This window comes from Athene cunicularia (assembly GCF_003259725.1).
Source record: "Athene cunicularia isolate RWA chromosome 18 unlocalized genomic scaffold, athCun1 chr18_part1, whole genome shotgun sequence".
In the NCBI taxonomy this organism is placed as follows: domain Eukaryota; kingdom Metazoa; phylum Chordata; class Aves; order Strigiformes; family Strigidae; genus Athene; species Athene cunicularia.
In genome coordinates, this window is record NW_020799123.1 from 13,389,849 (window position 1) to 13,409,828 (window position 19,980).

The 19,980-nt window shown below is 45.9% G+C and overlaps 1 protein-coding gene across 1 annotated transcript in view; it reads left to right on the forward strand.

Moving 5' to 3' along the window:
- ASPSCR1 (ASPSCR1, UBX domain containing tether for SLC2A4) overlaps positions 1-19,328 on the forward strand; it is a 53,281-nt gene extending 33,953 nt beyond the window's left edge. The window contains exons 14-17 of the mRNA XM_026861329.1: positions 13,161-13,212; positions 13,909-13,978; positions 14,297-14,484; positions 15,781-19,328. Of these exons, the coding sequence (XP_026717130.1) occupies positions 13,161-13,212; positions 13,909-13,978; positions 14,297-14,484; positions 15,781-15,794 (324 nt within the window). The 3' untranslated portion in view covers positions 15,795-19,328. The remainder of the gene's footprint in view (positions 1-13,160; positions 13,213-13,908; positions 13,979-14,296; positions 14,485-15,780) is intronic.
- The last annotated feature ends 652 nt before the right edge of the window (positions 19,329-19,980 follow it).

Sequence of the window (19,980 nt, forward strand, 5' to 3'; positions counted from 1 at the left end):
TGGTTGTTCATAGAATCATATCATAGAATCACAGACTGGGTTGGGAGGGAGCTTACAGCCCACCCAGTGCCACCCCCTGCCCCAGGCAGGGACACCTTCCACCAGCCCAGGTTGCCCAAAGCCCCATCCAACCTGGCCCTGACCCCTTCCAGGGAGGGGGCAGCCACAGCTTCTCTGGGCAGCCTGTGCCAGGGCCTCACCCCCCTCACAGGGGAGAATTTCTTCCTTCAGTCTCATCTGAATCTCCCATATGTAAGTTTAAAACCATCACCCCTTGTCCTATCCCTCCCCCTGATGACGAGTCCCTCCCCCGTTCCTGCAGCCCCTTTCAGCCCTGGGGGGCCGCTCTAAGGTCTCCCCGGAGCCTTCTCTCCTCCAGCTGAACCCCCCAACTCTCCCAGCCTGTCCTCACAGGGGAGGTTCAAGATACAGTCCTTGAAAGCTGAAAATTCTCCTGCAGATTGACTGTTTTAAGGAATGATTTTTCCCATTTCTCGCTTGGTGTCAACACAAAAGAAGAGTAATATCCAATTAAGATAAAGGGTGGCAAATCCAAAGTTGTTTTAAGAAATATTTTTTTTCATGCAATGTGTAATCACAGTGTTAGTCTAATTAAACTGTAATTAAAAAGTGGTTGTGTTGAGAATTTGGGCATAATTAATGAAAAATGGATTTTTAAAGCATAATCTAAGTATACAGAATCATTCCACATTTTGCAAATAATTGTAAAGCAATTAAAATCTCGTGCTTAAAATATATTTTAGGGATTGTAAAATGATATTATGAAGAGAATATTATCAATTACTTGTCTGTTACACAACTCGGCGTTTTCCTCTTACCCAGCTGGCTCAGGGTAGGTCAGTGTAGTGACGGTGTGGGGAAGGGTAACTGCCCTTCATACGCATTTCAGTGAGCTCTTGGGATGATTCCTGCTGCTCTGGAGCAATGTCTTAATGTGGTGAAATTATCAGCTCATTACTGAATAGCAGTCAAATCCTAAATGACCTTCTCAAACCCCAAAGTATTCGGAACGAAGTAGATAACAAAATGAAGAACATCACAGTGTCACTGTATGAAACCAGGGTTTGCTTTGTCCTGAGTATGTGTGCAGATCTCCTCTCATCTTACAAAGGGCTGGTGCAGGTGCAGAGAAGGGGCGTGAGGAGCCTCAGAGGTCTGGAATGACTCCTGCGTGGAGAAAGACTAAGTAGGCTAGGACTTGTCTACGTCATGTCCACAATAAGACATGACTGGGAAAGAGCTAAGCTATCAAGGAGAAGGTGGAAGGGGTTGATTTCTTACTCTCTCCAGTACAAGAGTACAGAGTAAGAGTACATCAGGTGAGGCCAGCAGAAGCTGGAGTGGACGGAAGGAGAAAACTGAAGTTTTTTTACTTAGGAATAAGGAATTCCTTATCACAGGGTGCTATATACTAAGAGTATGTACTGGTCCAAGAGAAAGTGGGACAAGTTCAAGGAAAATACCTACTGAGAGTCTCTCTGAATATATAGAAACCGTCTTGGGAAGCTTCTGAACTGAAAATCATTGCTGTCTAATAGCATGAGGGGAGGGTACCCCGTATACAAAGAGCAAGGACACTTTGTGCGTCGGTGGTTTTGCTCCTGTTAGAGACAGATGCTGCCTGGACTGACGCACTCCTGGTCTGCAGACAGCTGTTCCTGTGTCCCTGCACATTGCTGGAGGTGCAGCGCCCAGCCGCGATTCCTGTATTGACTCCTGCCCCACAGATCGAGTGAGAATGGACACATGAAACAGAACACAAAATTTCATGTCTAGCAAAGGATTTAAACTGCTATATATGACTCTTTTCTTTGAATATCCTGGAATAATTAAGCCTTTGTAACTTTATTGTCTGTTAGGTGTTTAAGGTTTTTTTTCCTTCAGCTTTATGATTTCATTAATAGAACTATTTTGTATATAATTCTCCTGATTTTAAGGAAAAAACCCCACACACAAACAAAAAAGCCCCAGTCTGCATGAGCTTTAGAGTTCTGGAGAAAATAGCTGATAATATCTGGAATTTGTTAGATTTTCCTTTGCTACGTGACATCCTGTGTAGCATTTCATGTCTGTGGAAAAAAAGATGCAAAGTATAAGAACTTGTTCATGAGACGGTGTGTTCTGTACTGTGCAGGTGATGATGTGACACAGGTTATTGACCGTGTGAAACAATAAGGGCACTACAGCAAACTAACCAGGTATTCTCTAGAAGCTTTTCTTTGCATGCTAACTTTTATTCTTTCTGGATACATTTCTGCTGAAAACCCTAAGGTGGGTGTTATTTTAAAGGAACTTCCCCTCTGTAATTCAGCCAGTGGGTGGGTAGCTGCTGGTCACAGCTCAGGTGAAGAGACCGCCCCAGTTATTCTCACCTCTGTGCCTGGCCCGCTGGCTACTCCACCCTATGTGAGTGGGATAAATACAAACAGTGCAAGTAACAGACGTTTGCAGGCTCAGGTCTCTTGAAAAAAAGTTTTGCTCCCATATGTCACTCAGTGTGTAAGAGTTTGCTGGTGCAGTTATGCCAGCGGATGCAAGCAAACCCTTTCTGCAGGAGACCTTGCTAAAGTTCATGGCGAGTTTCAAGAACTGACTTTTGAGTGTTGTATTTTCTTCGGCAGAAGGCTGCAAGGGGCTGAGGCAATTTGGAAGGATAAAACAGGGTGAAGAAAGGGAGCAGAAAGCAATGTGTGCTGGGTGGGGATGGGTTCCACTGTCTGTTCAGTTTCAGATTTCGGGGCGCTGTGCTGCCAGGAACGCGTGCTGGGGACGGGCACACGAGCCCTGCGTTGAAGCCTTGAAGTTGTTTGATGCAGCTGTGTGTAAAATGGGTTTGGAGACTGGAAGAGCTGTGTTTAATGCCAGTGGCCATGTAGCCTCTGTCCCTTGCCTGGGGCCCTTCAGCCCTTTCAGGTCATGGTCTGTTATGGCAGGAATGATTCTGTGTGTTTATAAACATTTTATTTGGATGAAGCATCAAAAGGGAAAAAAACAGTTCCTGCCGAGAACTTGTCATGCCGTTCTGGTTACCCGTACTGCTCGTCAGAGACCACAGTGCTCTGACTTGCTAGGATGGTGCCTTATCCCAGCTTAGGTTGACTGGTTCTGGGTGAAGCTTTGCTCCCTGTTCCCAGTGTCAATCCTTTTTCATCTTTAACTTTCACCTTGGGTCAGTGTAGGCCCTGTGCCGTAATGTCTTCTGCTTGGGTAGGCTTTGCCTCCTCCTGCTGCGGGTCTGAGTGCTTGGCAGGGGCTGAAGGGGGCTTTCTTCTCTCGGAAGAAACGGGTGCGGAAGTTGCTCTGGCTTTCATGTCCCTGGCAACTGTGTTGTTGTTGGATGCCCTTTTTATAGGCGGCTGTTATTAATCGGCTGCTTTGCCTGAGCCTCAGTGCTCCCAGTAAAAATGACACTGGCCCAGACCAGGAGCAGGAGAGGTGATATTTCTGGTACTGGGCCAGGTGGGGCAGCGCTGGGGACAGGACTTGCCACTTCTCACTTGCTCTGTAGAGCTGCCTTCCAAACTGTGCAGGCTTAGTCTGGGAAGGTGTCTGTGCGGGTCAGTATCCACACTCGCCGCAGGGCCGAGAGCAGGCTGTGGTGCCTGGTCCTGCCCTGCCTGGGATTAGGCTCTGCAGGCCTGGCTTAGGTGAAAACTTTGCCCCTTTCTGGCATCGTGTGGTTTGTGGAAGGGAAACTTTTTGTGCTTTAGTCAGGGCTCCCCTTCCGATCCCATTATCTGGAAGGAAGGAGATGAAAAGACAGAGCTGCTCCGTAAAGATAGAAGGCATATGGTTAAGGTATTTTGTAAAACATGTGGCTTTCAGGCTGGAGGAAGAGGAACTTTTATGCTAAGGTGACCTTGCAGTACAGTCGTGCGAGAGCTGCTCGGGGGGTCGTGCTGCATTCTGGTGCTCAGGGTGCAAACGTGAACCAAGCCCCGTGGAGCCCGCGGTTCTCCCGCGTGTCGCAGGGACAGGGAGCAAAGGTCAAGTGACACAACAGCTACTTTCTCAAGCTGTTTTGAGGTACCTTTTTTTTGGAGGATGTGTGAAAGGTTGAGGAGGAAGCTTGTCTTCATCATCAGTGCAGCTCTCTGAGGGTGTCGGGTTGTGTCGGGTTGTTCACAGCTCCTGCTCCGGGCGCTGCGTGTCCGCGCGGCAGCAGAGCCTCCTGGAACGCTTTGCACCCAGCGTGGTCCCCTTGCGGAGATGCCTGCACGTACCCCAACACTATTTTAATGGGGTATTTCTTAGAGGACTAGAACCATACGTTTCTGTTCAAATCGGGTCTTTCATGTTGTAGATACCATCTCATATCTAGCCATGTGGATTTTTTTTTTTTCAACATTTCCATATTATCAGCTGTTTACTCTTTCATACACATCTTACCTGAGCAGAAGATAACATACCAAAACAGAAGTAGAGCACCCCTGGAGTGTATGTTCATCATTCAGGGATAAAGGGACTTTCAGAGGAAACAAAGGCAATCGTAAGGAAGATTGCACTGAAACCTAATTACCTCAGTGATAACTGTGAACTATAATTGAAACTGTGTGAGCCTTAGAATTCCTAGCTTTCAAACATTGAGATTTTGTCTAATCACCCTGTTCCATATATGCTTTTTCTTTTTTTTTAAATGCGGTTTATTCTCCTTTTGTTCTCAGGGATTTAGATTCTTGTTCCCCAAATACGGTGCTTAAACTGTAGAGAAACAGAAAATGAGAAATAGTTAAGAAAAGCAAAGAATAAAGGAATGGAGGTTGGCTTCTGGGTTCCCCACAGTCCGTTCTTGGTTTTCTAGGTGCCTCCTGTCTTCTCAAAATACGTGATGCTCTCATGTCTAAACATAAATGGACCGTTATTATTAAGTAGGATTGTGGCAGAGAAGCATCCAATTATTATTCCCTTCAGTTTAGTCATAGACTACTTAATTGCCTTCTGTTTTCTCCTTTTCTTTGAGAAATGCCTTGGTACCGAGGGAAGCCTGGCAGCATCCTCCAAGGATATGGGAATTCTCTTGTTGAACTTCAAAAGGATTTTCTATAAACTTATGGTCTTTTTGCTGAGACTGTCAGAGGCAGAGCCTGCTTGAGCCGGAGCACGAAGTGTTCTGGACGTTGACCACTGCCAATCTGGATGTTTTAGGGACTCAGTGTCACAGAGACTTCATGATTTCTGATGATATCACAGCCCCACCTTCTGCAAGGGTAGAGTTGCTTCTTCTCTACTATGACTGGGAGTTGGTTGGTTGGGATTGCTTGTGCAGTGTCAGACATGGATCACGGAGTTGCGTTTAGCTTTCCCAGGTCTGCAGTTAGCAGTAGGCTATTGGCCACCACGCTGCCTTCTGTAAGAAAGAGTCGATGGTGTCTGAGGTAGTGATGTGAGCGCATTTGAGCATTCAACTATTTATAAATGACTGAAATTTGTGCTGAAGCCAATAACAGGAGTCACTGCAGATGGTGGAGTACGGTATTATCAACACTTCTGCTCTCTCTCCACCCTCTTACTCCATTCAAGCCGATGAGATTGGAACCACATTCATTAAATCTGATCGCTTACAATGAAGGGAGAACCTCTACACTGCAAGCAAAACCAGGAAAAAAGACAAATATTGTCAACTTGTTTGCCAAGATACTTGGGCTGAAAGAACTGTCTGAAGTGAATTCTCCCAAAATATGTGTGTATTTACAGTATAGTGAGCACACGGATTGGCAGCAACATGGAGTTTTTGGAACCCATAAAGACTTCAAGGCATTGCTTTGATTTTTTGTTATTGCTGTTTTTGCTGGCTGCCTTATCCTCATGTCCCTTGAAGTGTTTTATAATGTTCTGCTCTCCAGAACTGATCAACTGCAGGCTTCCCTGTTGTAGCACTTGGCTTTGTGTTCCTTATAGCTCTAGTTGCTTGTTTGTGTTTTTCTAGGCTAGCTGAGCTCTTCAGAGTTGCTTCTTTCTCCTCCCAGAAACAGGCACTTGTGTAGTGCCTATCTGGGGTGTGTTAGTGGAAAAAATAATTGATTGCCGAGTTCATACTAGGAAAGAGTTAGCAGAAGGTAAGAATACCAGCCACTGGAAAAGTCAAGGCAGCAAAGAGGGCAGGAGTCTATCGTCTGTTTTCAGAGGAGCTAAAGGAATCCACAGGCTTCCACATAAATATTTAGATCTTCTAATCAGATCTTAGAGTGCACCAAGTGTTTCCTCTGGCGTGGACCACGGGGCAGAATTCCAGAGGAGTTGTTTGTTCCTTCTTTGCCTTTGGTTCTGTTTCCATATCCTATTTGTTAATGCCAGTTTGGGCAATACGTCTGGCATGCTTGTTCAGTGAAGCCGACTACGAATTGAGCAGTGTGAAGCCTCTGCTTTTGGCAAGAGTCTAAATGCAATTTCAGAAAAAATTACTTCATCAGAGTCAGTCCGTCGGAGGTATTTCCAGTGGCAAGGCCTTGCGGTTATTCCACTCACTAGCAAAGAAAATTGCAATTACTAGTGAAATTCATCCAGCGCAGAGGATGGCATTCGCCTTCCTCCATGGAGTTTTAGCCCTTCACTTACCTGGTCAGAGTTTTCTGCCCTCCTGGGTTTGGTAGCGCTCTGACCCGATGGTTTGCTGTGCAGAGGCTGTCCGTGCTTGCTGCGTGTGCTGACCTCGGGTGAGGCTGCCCACTGCGCCCGGGGCCTTACCTGGGTGGCTGAGCTCTGGGTGCAGACTGCCCAACGTGTTCTCCCTTCTACCGCCAGTTTGGAGGCCGGGTTTTTCTGATCTCAGCTCAGGGGCTCAGTGAATGCTCTTCATACCTGGATTCCTTCTGAAGTAGCCTTCTCAAAATAGCGCTTTCCAACCTGATCTTTGCCTTGTGAATTTGAACGGTCCCTTGCTCTGGCTGGATCAGACTTCCTCCGTGTTGGCTGCAGAATATCCATCATCTTTGGCAGTTGCAGTCCACATTGAGCAGCTTTGTTCTCAGGTTATAAACACGAACCACTTAGCTGCCCCTTTCACCGTGGCTGTAGTGTTTATTTCTGTTTCGGCGATGCTTTGCAGTCTTGCTGGAAAAGCTTTTGATCCACCGGCTTTCCGGTTGAATTTTCCAAGAGTTAGTTTATGTGTTTAGGGTGTGTGTACTATGCAGTATTTCATGTCAGTAGCTTGGGTTTCTCCTTCCATGCGCGTGTTCCTTTGAAGTGCTTATTTTCTTATTCATCTTTTAACATCAAACTAACAGCAGACCTGTGGCACTCTAATCTTTTCAGATCATGTAACGGAAAGAATGCCTCTCATTCTGGCAGCTGCAAGTTCCCTTTAGACAGCAGTCTCTGCCTGGTCTGAAAGCGTCACTCTCTCAGTGAACAGAATAACTGCATGGTAACAACGTACACGTTTTGCAATACGCTGTTCTAGGGTCTTTTGAATGTGTATGTCTGGCGATAGCTAGTGAAGGAGGAAGTACTGAGACATTATTTGGGGAGGGTTCTGCCTGAAATCTTTTCTCTGTTCTAGAGAACAAGTTACTAAAACACGCAGTAAAACAAAGCAGAACTGTTTCTCTTCTGTATTGCAGAGGAATGTTGTTCTAGTGTAGATATTTTTATCATGGAATGCGAGATGTAGTGGCCCCAGTATACCACTCTACAGCCAGGATGCCCTGCTGTCATAAACCACGCTCACCACTGTGGGGTCTGAGTAACTGCGATCTGCCTGTCTGAAATAAAACTTTGAGTTACTCAGCTGCATGGTTCCAGACTAAATGTGGCTTTAGGAGTAACAGGCTGGTCTTCAGATTTCAGAAATGGAAAGCGTTCATTTAAACTTCTGCAACTGTAACTAAGTAAATTGATGAAGCTGTGTTATTTAGATCTTTTTAAAACCTGAGGAGTTGGTAGTTTGGAATGATTCTCCCTAAATGGGGAGGACAGTAAGCAGGACATTGGCTTCCTCCACTTCTTGCCCCATCAGTGCCTCTCCGGTCCCTCCAGAAGAGAGCTGGCCTGTCATTAAGGCCTTGGATGGGACTCTGGAGACTTACATATTCAGTTCTCATTTCTGCTACTGCCATCCTGTGTGACCTTGAAAAAGTTATTTAATCTCTTAAGGTCTCAGTTTTTCATCTGTACCAAAAGAAAAAAAACCACCCGATACCAAAAAAACCCCAAACCCTCTAACTTCTTTCATTTTTATTTATATTGCGTGTTGCTATGTATATAATTGCACAATGGGACACCATTTCCAATTGGATTTCTAGGTGCTGTGCAATAAAAATCACAGTCTAACTGTCTTTTAAATATGCCTTGCACCCTTTGATTTGAACATTATAATTCAATAGATTAATAGCATCTATTTTCCCAGTTGGAATGGCATTATATATTTGGCTGGAAATTGAAGCAGCGAGGGAGAGACGTGCTGGATATTTGAGTATAGTAACTAGCTGTTGACTCATTCATACTGTAGTAATTCTTCACATATAACTGAATGGAGTTTTTTGAATATTTGTTTCAAACAGCCTGTGATTCTTTTGGTCAATCTGAGAGGCTCAGTGTGACTCTTCAGGGGTTTCTAAATCTGTTTCGATTCACAGATACTCTTACAAGAATCCTCGCGGGGAGGTTAAGAAGTGCAGAGTTCTTCTAGAGACACTGATGTATGCATTAGAACAATTGCACATGAGGAGATGCCAGCTGACTTGAGAATATAGTTTTCAGGTAGCGGTCTGCCCATGCCCGTTGCATTCTTAGCAGTGTTAGAGAATACTCAAGGCTCCGATTTTGGGTTTGTGTGTTTTCCTGGACTGCAGCTACTAAAGCCTTCTCATCTTCATGCCAAGACATTCTTTGGCCAGTGGGATCATTCCACTGGCTGCTTTTTTTTTTTTTTTTCCCCAAATGTGAAATTGGTGCTGATTTAAATACTTTTGTGTTACCAAAAAAAAAATCTCAGACAACATTATGTCCTGCTGGTGACTGGCTGGAGGATTCCTGGGGTGATCAGTGGGATGTAGCTGGCTGCCTTCTGTGCTGAAATTGGGATGGTACCTGAGAATTCTGCACAAAGGAAGCTAGACAGAGGCGTGTAGAATGAGCCAGTAGTCCATTTGAATTGAAGAAAAAGAACTTACTGGATGTAAATTTGACAAGAGGGGACTCTGTGTTGGCTGACCCCTGGGGAGGGATAGGGGTGTGGGGAAATGGGCCCCTGGAAGGAGGTTGCATTCTGTATGCTTGTGAGCTGCTGTCTAGTTCCTTTAAGTTTCTTTTAATTGAAAGATTTTGAACTGAAACATTTGGACTGATGCTTTGCCAGCAGTGGGAAATGATTGTCGACGTGGATCCTGAAACTTAGAACTATGGTTATTTGTCAACCTGTGAGTAAACAGGGTAGAGGTTTATACTGGGGCACGTTCTGTCTGTGTGTTTGTGTGGTTGAGTGTGTCTGTCTAGCTCTCGGTCTGTGTTTCTCACTCTCTTTTTCTCTTTGTGCCTCATGCAGGCCCTGCCATGAATTTTTTCTGACCCCTTGGGGCCATTCCCACATGAAGCTTTGATGTGTGTGCCCAGAGTTTGATTGACAAGGAAGTTTCGGTGGCGGCAGCAGGGAAACGAAGAGAAAAGGGCAGGGCTTTGAACTAAAGGGCTTTGAGCTCTGAGATGCTGTGCTTACTTATCTCCTTCAGAATGTTAATTATTTACCAAGATAATTGGTTGGGAGGGGAAAAAAAGAGAGGGGAGGTTATTAAAAAATTCCAACACTAACACGCTACAAAAACCTCATTTTCCAACTTGCAGCTGGCATGAAAAGGATGTTGTGTGTAAAAGGGCTTGAGTGTATGTGTGTTGCAGGGGGGGCCCTTTTTAAGGCACCCATTTCCTAAATAGAGGGATCCCTTCAGAGGAGCGCAGCGGAAACATCAAAGCTCCTGCAAGAGTTTTCTCTGGGGTTTCTAAACCGTGTCTGGTACTTTTTAATTAAAAAAGTTTATGGAGAGCCGTCTTTGTGACTGGAGCAGGCAACCTTAGGCCCTGTTGATTGAGGAATGAAATGTTAAAAGACCTAATAAATAATGATTTCTGCTAAAATGTCAGTTCAAGGATGTGAAGATGCCTGGCTACTTTGACAGGAGCTGAGACTTGGAGCAGACTGAGGAATGTCTCCTACTTCAGCCTCACGCGGTGCAGGCTGTACTCTGTGTGAAAGTCTCCTGCAGCCTTTGGATTAATGTACAAACATTTGTAATGCCACATCCTGATTTGAGTTTTTAGTCCAGAAGACAGGTGAAGCTGTTTCATTTTTGCCTTGGGTTAGTAGAGTTTTCTTAGTCTCTGTATTAGCCATCTGCAGGTGCCTCCGTGGAGATGGGGGCTCCGGTAGGGGCTGTGCTGGGTCAGGTCCAGGCCCGTCACCCCAGTGTCCTGACTGGGCTGGTGGTGGCAACCGAGGTCCAGGAGAACTCGTGAGCAGGCAGCCTGCCCTGCACAATTCCCAGTATGTATTAAGGATACAGAGAGGGGCAGTTACTTGCTTTTATTTGTTTATTGGATCAAATCTTGTTTTACTGCTTTGCCAGGGTAAATGCAGACCATTAATCAACGTTTTCTCTACAGTTTCTGGCTATGATGGTACTTAACCTCTTTCACACTGTGATGATTTGGTTTCTTTGCCTGTCTCTTAGTAAAAGGCCTTCTGAAATCTTAAAATAATTGTTTTTCTTTATGTAGCATTATACTGACCTGTTAACTCTGGTAATAAGGATGATATTTTTCTTTCAGAATCCTTTCTGGTACAGCTGGTTACACCATATCATATTAATCTTCTGCACATCCCTTAAAAATACAAGCCTGTGCTTGCAGCAGTGCCTGTTTTTAGTGCGAAGTTTAATTTTAAATGTCTTACTCTGCAGTCCCTTGAGAACACTTGAATGTTCCATATGGACAGGGTGATGTGGTGCTTTTTAATGTATCGCTTGGTTCCAGCACCAGTTTTTCTACCGCTTCAGTTTCTTTGAGGGTGTGGTGTCGTACTGTAATCACTGTGAGGGGCAGAGCTCATAGGTGGGTACCCCCCCCTTACCCGCAGTTGGTTTTGTGATTTCTCAGTCGAACCAGCAGGACTGTGAGTCCAGTTCGACAGTTTCTCTGGTGCCCAGCGAAGGACCGAAAGATAATTAAGGGGCTGATGCATCAGACATACGGGGAGAGGCAGAGAGCGCTTGGGTGGTTAAACCTTTGGAAGAGAAGGTTCTGGGGGGAGTCTTGTCAATGTGATAATAACCGTGATGGGAAGCAGCAAGGAAGATGGGCCAGGCTTTTCTCAGTGGTACCCAATAAAAGGACAAGAGGAAATGGACACAAATTACAGGAACTTCCATTGAAATAAAAGGAAAAAAATTAAAAATAATTTCTTGTAAATAATTGAATTGATGAATAAAGATTTGAAAATAATTTTTCTTTTATGTTTAAAATTATTTGTTCAGTAGGTCATCATTTGAGCTGCTGACTAATTACTTCCCAACAGCATAATGCCATTTAATGTGTTAGCATGTTGACATAATTCATATTTTGTATTGAGTTTTATTCAGTATATATTTATGCAGAGGTAGCTGAATAAAGGCATTTAGTCACGTCGTAAGAGACTGAGTATAACGCAGTGAAAGGAGAAGATAGTGAGAATGACCATTGCCAACCTAAGTTGTCAGAAGCTTCATCATTTTGATTTGTTGCTATTTAAAATTAGGGAAAAAACAAGTGAAGAGCGACAAGCGCTCTCTGGCGCGTTACATCTGAGGAGCTTGAGAGACACCGGCGGCCATCTCGGTCTTCCCGTGTGATGGGGGTACACCTAAAATGGGGGAAACTGCTGTATAAAGCAGTGTGGTAAATTTACAAAGAGGAGCCAGGCCTGCTGACTAGAATTGTAGACATTTTACTTTTCTTTCTCCTTCCTCTACAGAGAGTGTCTCTCCTCTGTGGAGGGGTAGATGGTGGTAGAGCGGCAAAAGCTGCCTCAGACTTGATCGCACTTCGGGGTCGCAGGAGGAAGAGTTTGTTCTCTTGGATTTCGAGCTCTGTGATATGTGTTCCGTGTGTGCTTAGACAGGGGTCTCTGCTTGTTGCGGCGCCCTGAAGAGGCAGGTGAAATGTCGGGGCTGAAGGTGAGGTGGTGCCTCCCCTCCACCGCTGGCGCTGCGGCAGGGGCCCTCGGTGCGGGGCAGCTGCGGGCAGCTGGCAGCCTCCCTGCCTCTACGGGCTTTGACTTCACTTGGTGCTTCCTGACCCGCACGCGGGGGTTTAGGGTGTGCCACACGGTGTGTTAAAGCACACACTAAATGAACTATGGTTTGGCTGAGTGACATCTCAAATGATGGAGAGGAATTGTTGAAAAACATAGATGGCTTATGCTGGTGTTTTGCTGGAATTAGTTCTGGCCACACCCTGTTTGTTATTTTTACCTGGTTTGAGGGAGATATATAAATACAAAATAATAAATAATAACATTTGCAGATGAAATAAAGATCACCAGACTGATAAATGCAGACATGAAGAAGACAGTCCTGCACTTATCTAGGTCACATAATGAGCTAAATGGATGAAAGAATGTTTGAATATGGTAATCATTTTGACAAGTAGGAACTAGGAATTCAGGCTGCATTTTTGAAAAGATAGAGTGCATCCTGGAGAGCTGTTAACTAGACAAATTCCGACTAGAGGCAGGGTGTAAATGTAACAGAATAGTCTAGAATAGGTTTCTGAGGGCAGACCTGGATTTTCCTTCTGTTACTGTCAGCCACTCAGGTCTTGGAAGATTCTTAATCATGCTCATGTGCCTGCTCAGCAATGGAGGACGTGGGTGAAATCTAATGGCCTGAGGTACAGGGGCAGGAGAACAGACGACAGGTCATCAGCACAGTGAGTGTTTGCTGTACAGGTCTCCTCATCTGTGTGTAGCAGAATAGCTCACACAATTTTGCTTCATGCCTTGCTTCTGGGTGCCCTCTGCCATTTGGCCTTTCCTGAGTTACAGATGGTTTGGTGACCTCAGCCTGAACTCTGTGAATTTGTCTGTAGCTGTCTAAACTGTCTCTAATGCTCACAGTGAACTGTGAAAGCATCCACAATCAGTGATCTCTTCTTTTTCCCTTTTGCTGCAGGCTAAACTCTTTCCAACTGCTGTCATTCATTTTGGGTCCGAGGAGTACAGGGGTGAGTGACTTTCCAGCTGACTGTATAGCTCCTATAGTAGACTCAGAAGAATTGCATCCTCACATTCAGAGTCCCTCTGACAAAGATAATGCAGTCCTTGAGAATGCTGGTAAATGTTCCCATTCCGGGCGGCTCAGGCTCCTTAGGGCCAGCTTGGTCAGTCAGCTTGAGCACAAGGGGAAGCCTCGGACCTTCCTTAGGAGGTTTGTTAGGCTGTGGAGTAGGCATGGGCTGCTGCGTGGACAAGGATGATAGAACCACTCTGCAGAAGGACATTCCCTTGTTCACAATGTTAACTAGAGAAATGACTGAAACACTTCTACGGGCCTCCTGTTGTGCTGGACTGGCTGGAGATGGGAAAACATGAATCTGATTCTTTGACACTTCTGGTTTATGCTTAGAATCTCTCTTTCTCCCAGAGAGATTAAAGCACGCTCTGGCTTCATAGAAAAGTTTGAGATGCAGTGAGCACTGAAAGAAAACGTCACGATCCTGAGGTTTGAATGATGAAATAGGGCACCTTGAGTCATGAGAAAAACTGTCATAGTTTAAAAGTGTCCTGTGTCAGCTGGGGGAAGGTGATGGAGATTTACTACGTTACAGAGCAGGTGTTTGCTGAGCCAGGAGCTGTATGATTGTGTGGTGATCGATGTCTCTCTATTACCAAACAAGTGTCTGGGTTTCATTTTTAAACAGATTGTTACCTGAGATCAGACCTGCTGAGCTCTGCAGTCTCCCCTTCTGCAGCTGATTTATTAGTAGCCAGGTAAGTTGGGACTGAATAGTTGCAAATAGGTATTTCAGGGATGGGAAGCATGAAATGAGCCTGTCTTTTACTGCAAAGACATGTGCTCTGAGGGTACTAGGGCTTAATTTTCTCCTGAAACGGTCTACTGCCATACATGACTTCATAGCCTCGAGTCCTTTGCGAAGTAGGTTTTCTGTGACTAAATCAAGGAAATCCTATGGTTTTTATCATGAAAAAGAGCCTTTTCAGTCTGACTTTAAAAGTTGAAAGGTGGTGGTGCAAGGGGCTGTTGCGAAAAAATGAAGTTTAATTCTGTTTGCTTGTTTTTTTCCCCAGATGTTTGTCCAAATCGTTAGTTCCTTCTGCTTCGTCATCTTTAGAATCAACAGCTCTGTCCCTGTCTGAACCAGAAGTGGGTGGTGACAGAAAGTCTGACAAGCAGCCAGAGCCAGCAAGAGTGCAGGAAGCTCCACAGGTGTTGAGAAGGACCCCTGGGAAAATACCCAAATGGCTGAAGCTGCCAGGTATTGTGAGATCAGAGGAGAGCTCTTCTCATCCTGAACTCCCTGAAGAGGCAGGCTCCTTCGAGCCAGACATGGTGGACGTTGACAGTGTTCTTGCAGATGTCAGCATAAGGCTTGCAGGACATTCAGTGCTGTCCCTCACAGCTCAGTTTGAAGCTCACTCTTCACTGGAGAAGTACCAGAATGCAGGCTCAGGCCCTGTCGATCTGACGACTAATCCACAGCTTTGCAGCATTCTGAGTGATCTTCTGGTCTTAAGATGTTGAGTCCCTTAACCACGCTGGTGTAGTTCATGCTAATAGGCAGGATACCCACCTGCCAGGGGCCCATGTCAGCTGTTAAATCTCTGTCATCATTTTCCCTTTGCTGGTATAGTCTGTTTCAGTACTTTCTCTTGATTTTTTTTTTTGAGTTGATCTTTCTGTTTTTAATCTTCACTGCAAAACAGTACTGGTTTTCCATAATTAAGGTTATAATCAGGTTTCTGTTAGGAATTTTTTTCTTGGTTTATCCTGATTAGAAAACTTTTTTTTATTCCCAGAACCAATAGCTAATGTGTGGTTTTATATGAGAATTTATACAAAATATGAAGTAACTGGAGGAAGGATTCCTGAATTAAACAATTAGCAGTATTTACTTTTTGATGCAGTGGCAAAGAAAAGAGGAGGGGGGGAAAAAAAAAGATGTTCAATTGACCCCTTAACAGCAATAAAACTAGGAAGAATTCTATGGAATTCCCTGGCTAACGATGCCAAATGTTAACTTCCTGGAGGAGAATTCTGGTATTTAACTTTGGAGGATGGTGTGGGCCAGCAGCTCCAGCAAGTGTGGTGTAAGGTGTGAAGTGGCGGCTGGAAGGCTGCAAACAGAGGGTGGGTGTTTCCCTGCTGTGGCTGGTCTGGTTTAGTCTGGTACTGGGATACTGGTGCAGATCATGTGAGAAACAGTATCTCTACTTCTGCCCTTTCCAGTGTGCTGGAAGCATTCCACTTGGGAGTAGAACTTCCTTTCCTAAGGAAAGATTATCTAGATAAAGCACAAGATAACATCCTGCCTGCCTGTGCAGGTGGCCCATTAACAGCTGGGGTGGAAGGTTGATAACACGCTCTAACATGCATGTTAATAACATGTAGGCTGAAGTTCCCCACTCGGAAGGGTACGGAGTACTCCTGTGTGCTGCCCAGCTGCTGCCCGAGCACAGAGCACGTAGAGCCCTCAGCACCCAGATCGTGTGATTGAGAACTGACATGGCGCAAATCGTGGGGTTGTTCTAATGCTCTTCTGTTTGTTTTGTAGGTGGGAAGAGATGAAACGTTCTGGGCTGCTGGATCAGTGAGCAGTCAGCTGTGCCCCTTTCCTGATGAACTTATTCAAAACGTGTAAGAAGTTGGTGGTGGCCCTGGAGAGACCTAAGCTGTATGGACATTAGTTATAAATAGAAAATTGCTATTTCAGATGCAAGTTTCAGCTTCTGGAGGAGTGGAAGGCCTGTTTGTGGTCTTCGTGACTGCAGAAGCAAGGTTAGAGGTTAAATTTAAGGTTTCTTGCATGCAAATATGAATAGAGAATTAAGGGGGAAATAATTCCTATATACTTTCTGTGAAGGACTTTCTTTCTATCCATATTTTTAAAATCAAATCTTCCCAGTTCTCCCTCAGAGACAATGTGAGTCTAGCTGCCGGAATTCTAGTGACAAGATACAATCCCACTGTCAAGTGCTGCCTCTGCTTCCTGCTGGCTGGCGTGCTGATAACTCTGGGCATAGATAGCTGGAAAGTGAGTGAAGAAGAAGCACTTAAGTCGCTTAAAATAGTTCAAATAGGCTTTTCCTGGGAACCTCCTGGTCTGCAGCACTTGTATTCTTTTCAGTTGCCAGAATCTTATTAACAAAGAACACAGGTATCTCTTAATGGAGTGCACGTGGAGTTTTTCTGCCCCAAGCTCTGTGTTTTATTTTCACTACATACAGTTAATGTCGGTAATTACAGTTACAGTGAGGAAGAAACCCACCAGTAACAGGGTCTGTTCATGTGACCTTTGATCTGTGGACTTCTGTGGCCCAAAAGTGTCCAGAGCAGCTGCTCTCTGCAGTGCAGTTAGTGCACAGAGGGGAGCACCAGCCCACATCTGTGTCTCCTGCAGGTGTTGTGCAAGGACGAAAGTTGCTGGTTAGAACTGTGCTTACACTGGAGATGAACTCTGTAGTGCCACAGCAGCCATGGGGCTGTATTTTATTGGGAGTCTCCACGGCTCAGTGGTTCATACTGGGGTTCCATGTTACGGTAATACCATGGTTTCCATTTTCCCTGCATAGACAGTTGTTCCCTGAACTACGTGTGCATCTGCACAATTTGTAGCTGTAATAAAGCAGAGTGGCCATAGGAGGCCTTTTTGTCGGTCTCTTTGATAATTCGTTTCTTCCCCCTGTACTCAGTTTCTCTGTCAGTTCACAGGAACCTGCTCCCTTTTCAATGGGCCTGTCATGCCTCATTCCCTTCCTCCCATTTTTTTTTAACAAAGCAAAACAGAGCTTTGTACCATCTGAATGAACTTCAAAGTGGCTAGAAAGGGCACCCAGGGTTCCTGGCACTTGTCATTGTCTCCCAGCCTGGCCAACATTTTCCTTCAGGTCTAATTACTTCCAAATGCTCCCAGATGCTTTGAAGAAACTCAGAGGGAGGGGGAGGCATGAAAGAAAGGTGGAAGAGGAAAAAGGAGACTCAAAGTGGAGGGAGCTGAATGCTTTAGCAAACATGTTGATTGATTTCTTCTATGACACCCAAACATAAACAGGGACTGTGTGCGGCCACTGGCAGCGGGGATGCAAGAGCACTATGTACAGCTGTTGCTCTTAATCCTTCCTGGGGAAAGCAAGCCCTCCTGGCACTTGACAGGCTATAAACGACATACTACAGCAAAACAAAATATACTAAAATAATATTTAAAGTTTATTACTTCAGTGGATTGAGCGTGGGCTGCATGGGACTGTCTGTATCTTGGTTTGGGTGCTGTCAGGTTTGCTCATTTCACAGTGGTTGGAGGCAGACTGGAGCCAGGGCTGCTTGGCTGGATTTATGCAGAATGTATCGAGAGGCAACTAACAGCCATAGCTAACGGTAGGTGATGATGTGCTTTTTGATTCACAGGGTTAGTATTAACAGCAGCAGTCTGGCTGGTAGAAGTTCTGTGCTTTCAGATGTGCCTGTCTTACTGGTTATAGAACAGAGGCAACATCAGGTGGTGCTGGTTTGCTCAGCTGGTTTGATTCCACCAGTTTTGACAAAGGGCTAACACCATAACTACCACCTGCAAGTACCTGATATGGGAAAACAGGAGAAGTTTAGGGACATGAGCAGCAATGTCACTTACTGGGGCAGTTTCATGGGTTAAGTACGGGGGTGAGGATTCGGAGACTTCCTGGAGCTGGATGTGCATTACCTCAGCTCTGCCCACGCCTGTCCCCTGGGTAACTCAGCTCTGCACCAAACCCAATGTAATCTACTTTCAGGAGAGGGGAAGATTGGTACTTTCTACAGCTAGAACACAGGCCTTATTTCTCTTTCCCTATGCAAAGAGTTAGTTTTAGGTGCTGCTGCTATTAAAATACTGCTTTACTACTGACATTCATGTCAGCAATCCTCTTCAGTCGAGAATGCTTGTGTACGGATCGGGGATGTTGGGATGTGAACTCAAACCTTCTGGGGTGGCAGCTCAGACCTGTGTGTCAGCGGGTCAGCATGGGGGAGAGATGAGGATTTGAAATCCAGAAAAGGCAAGAAAGGAGGAGTGAATTCTCTGAGGGACAAAATGCCCTGGTATTTAGAACTGCAGGCTCTTCACTCGGGTAGTGGCTCCAGGGATTCACACCCTGCCACAGAACAAAACCCGCAGATACCCAAGGAGCTGGGTTTGTTTCAGCATCACTTCTGCTGTAGTAGCTGAACTCATTGCTGGGGGTTTGGGGCATTCAGAGGTAGTATTGCATATTTTTTCTCTTGCCCTTTTTTACCATATGGTTGTGGGGCTGAAGGCTGAAGTAGGTCAGTTCCTCCCCTGGTTTCGTTGTACAGCTGCACAAACAGTTGTCTTGGCAAAGAGGCCGCAGTGCCGAGGGACGGGGCGCTGCTTAAACTAGTACTGTTATCAGAGAGAATGTGCATTAAACTGTGGTTTTAGCTGAAGTTTCCAAGTGGCTGGCGTGGTGACCTTGATAACTTCTGGCTGAAGGAGGACAGTGACCTACTGAGCCTCCTACAGCTGTCAGGGCAGGAGAGCAGCTCGCTGTCGCTCCTCGGGCGGCTGCAGCTCGGCAGCGAGAGCGTGCGAGCGCCGAGACACGCTGGTGTCAGCTGCTCCCTGCGCAGCCGGCTCTGCCCTTCCCAACAAAGCCGGTTCAGTTGTGTGGGTCCTGCCTACATGTGTAGGGTTTCTTATTTCACAGCTCCCCCCCGCCCCCCTGCCGGCCGAGGGGCCAGGCTGTCCCATGATGTGGGATTTTCACACATGCTGTTTGTTATTCTGTCCTTTTTCCTTTCGTCCTACAAAGATTTAGAGAAGAGGGTGGGTGAGGGGGAAACTTTGCAAGTCTTTGAAGCAACTTGACTTTCGATGATTAATTGCAGCAAAGAGCCTGCACAAGGGAGGGAGACTCGGTTTTAATTTATTGATGTTTCTTTGTGAGAACAAATTTATAGCAGAGGGGAAGCAGTTTCTGAGAATATCAAATGGTTAAAAGGTTCCAAGCATTCTTTGATGTCACAGCCCTGGAGAAATACTGGAAGGTAGTGAGGGACAGGCACTGTTTATTTATAAAATAAAGATCAGTTACCTGATTTTGGCAAGAGCCTGTGACTGAGCTCCTGTTAAGAACCTATTCATTAGGAGCCGGACCTAAAGTTTCTGCCACAGGCAATGAGAGCCTGAAGTTTGGACACTTCCAGCCATTGAGTCTTTCCACACATCTGTGTGAGGCAGCACCTGTATCTCACATCAGCCGAGACAGCAGCAGCACCTTCCCTGTTGCTGTTAGAGGAGGAAGGTGCAGGATGGAAACCAGTTACTGACGCCGGCGCAAACACACCTGGGGCAGCCTCTTCAGAAAGAGCATCTGCCTGTGTAGCTGCCTGGGACTGTGCCCTGCGTGTAAAGGAGAGAGGAGGCAGAAGGAAAATGACAGATAAATAAAGTGGTGAGACTGTTCTAGAGCTGGGCTGCAAGGAACAGCTGGACGCTGGGTCTGGTCGGGATCTTCTGTCAGGCCTCTAGAAATCGAGGAGCTGTAAGGAGAGAGCGGCCCGTCAGCACCGCGGGGCCCGCAGGGGCTCCCGGGGGGGAGGAGGAGGAGGGCGGGCAGCCCCCAGCTCAGCCCTTACGCACCAGCTGCGGCAGCACCTTCTCCACCTGCTCCACGGCCACCGTCTGCCGGTCCTCGCCCTGCGCCTGTCGCGCCGCCCGCGCCGCCGCCTCTGCGCGGGGAGGGGGGTCAGGGGGGACCGG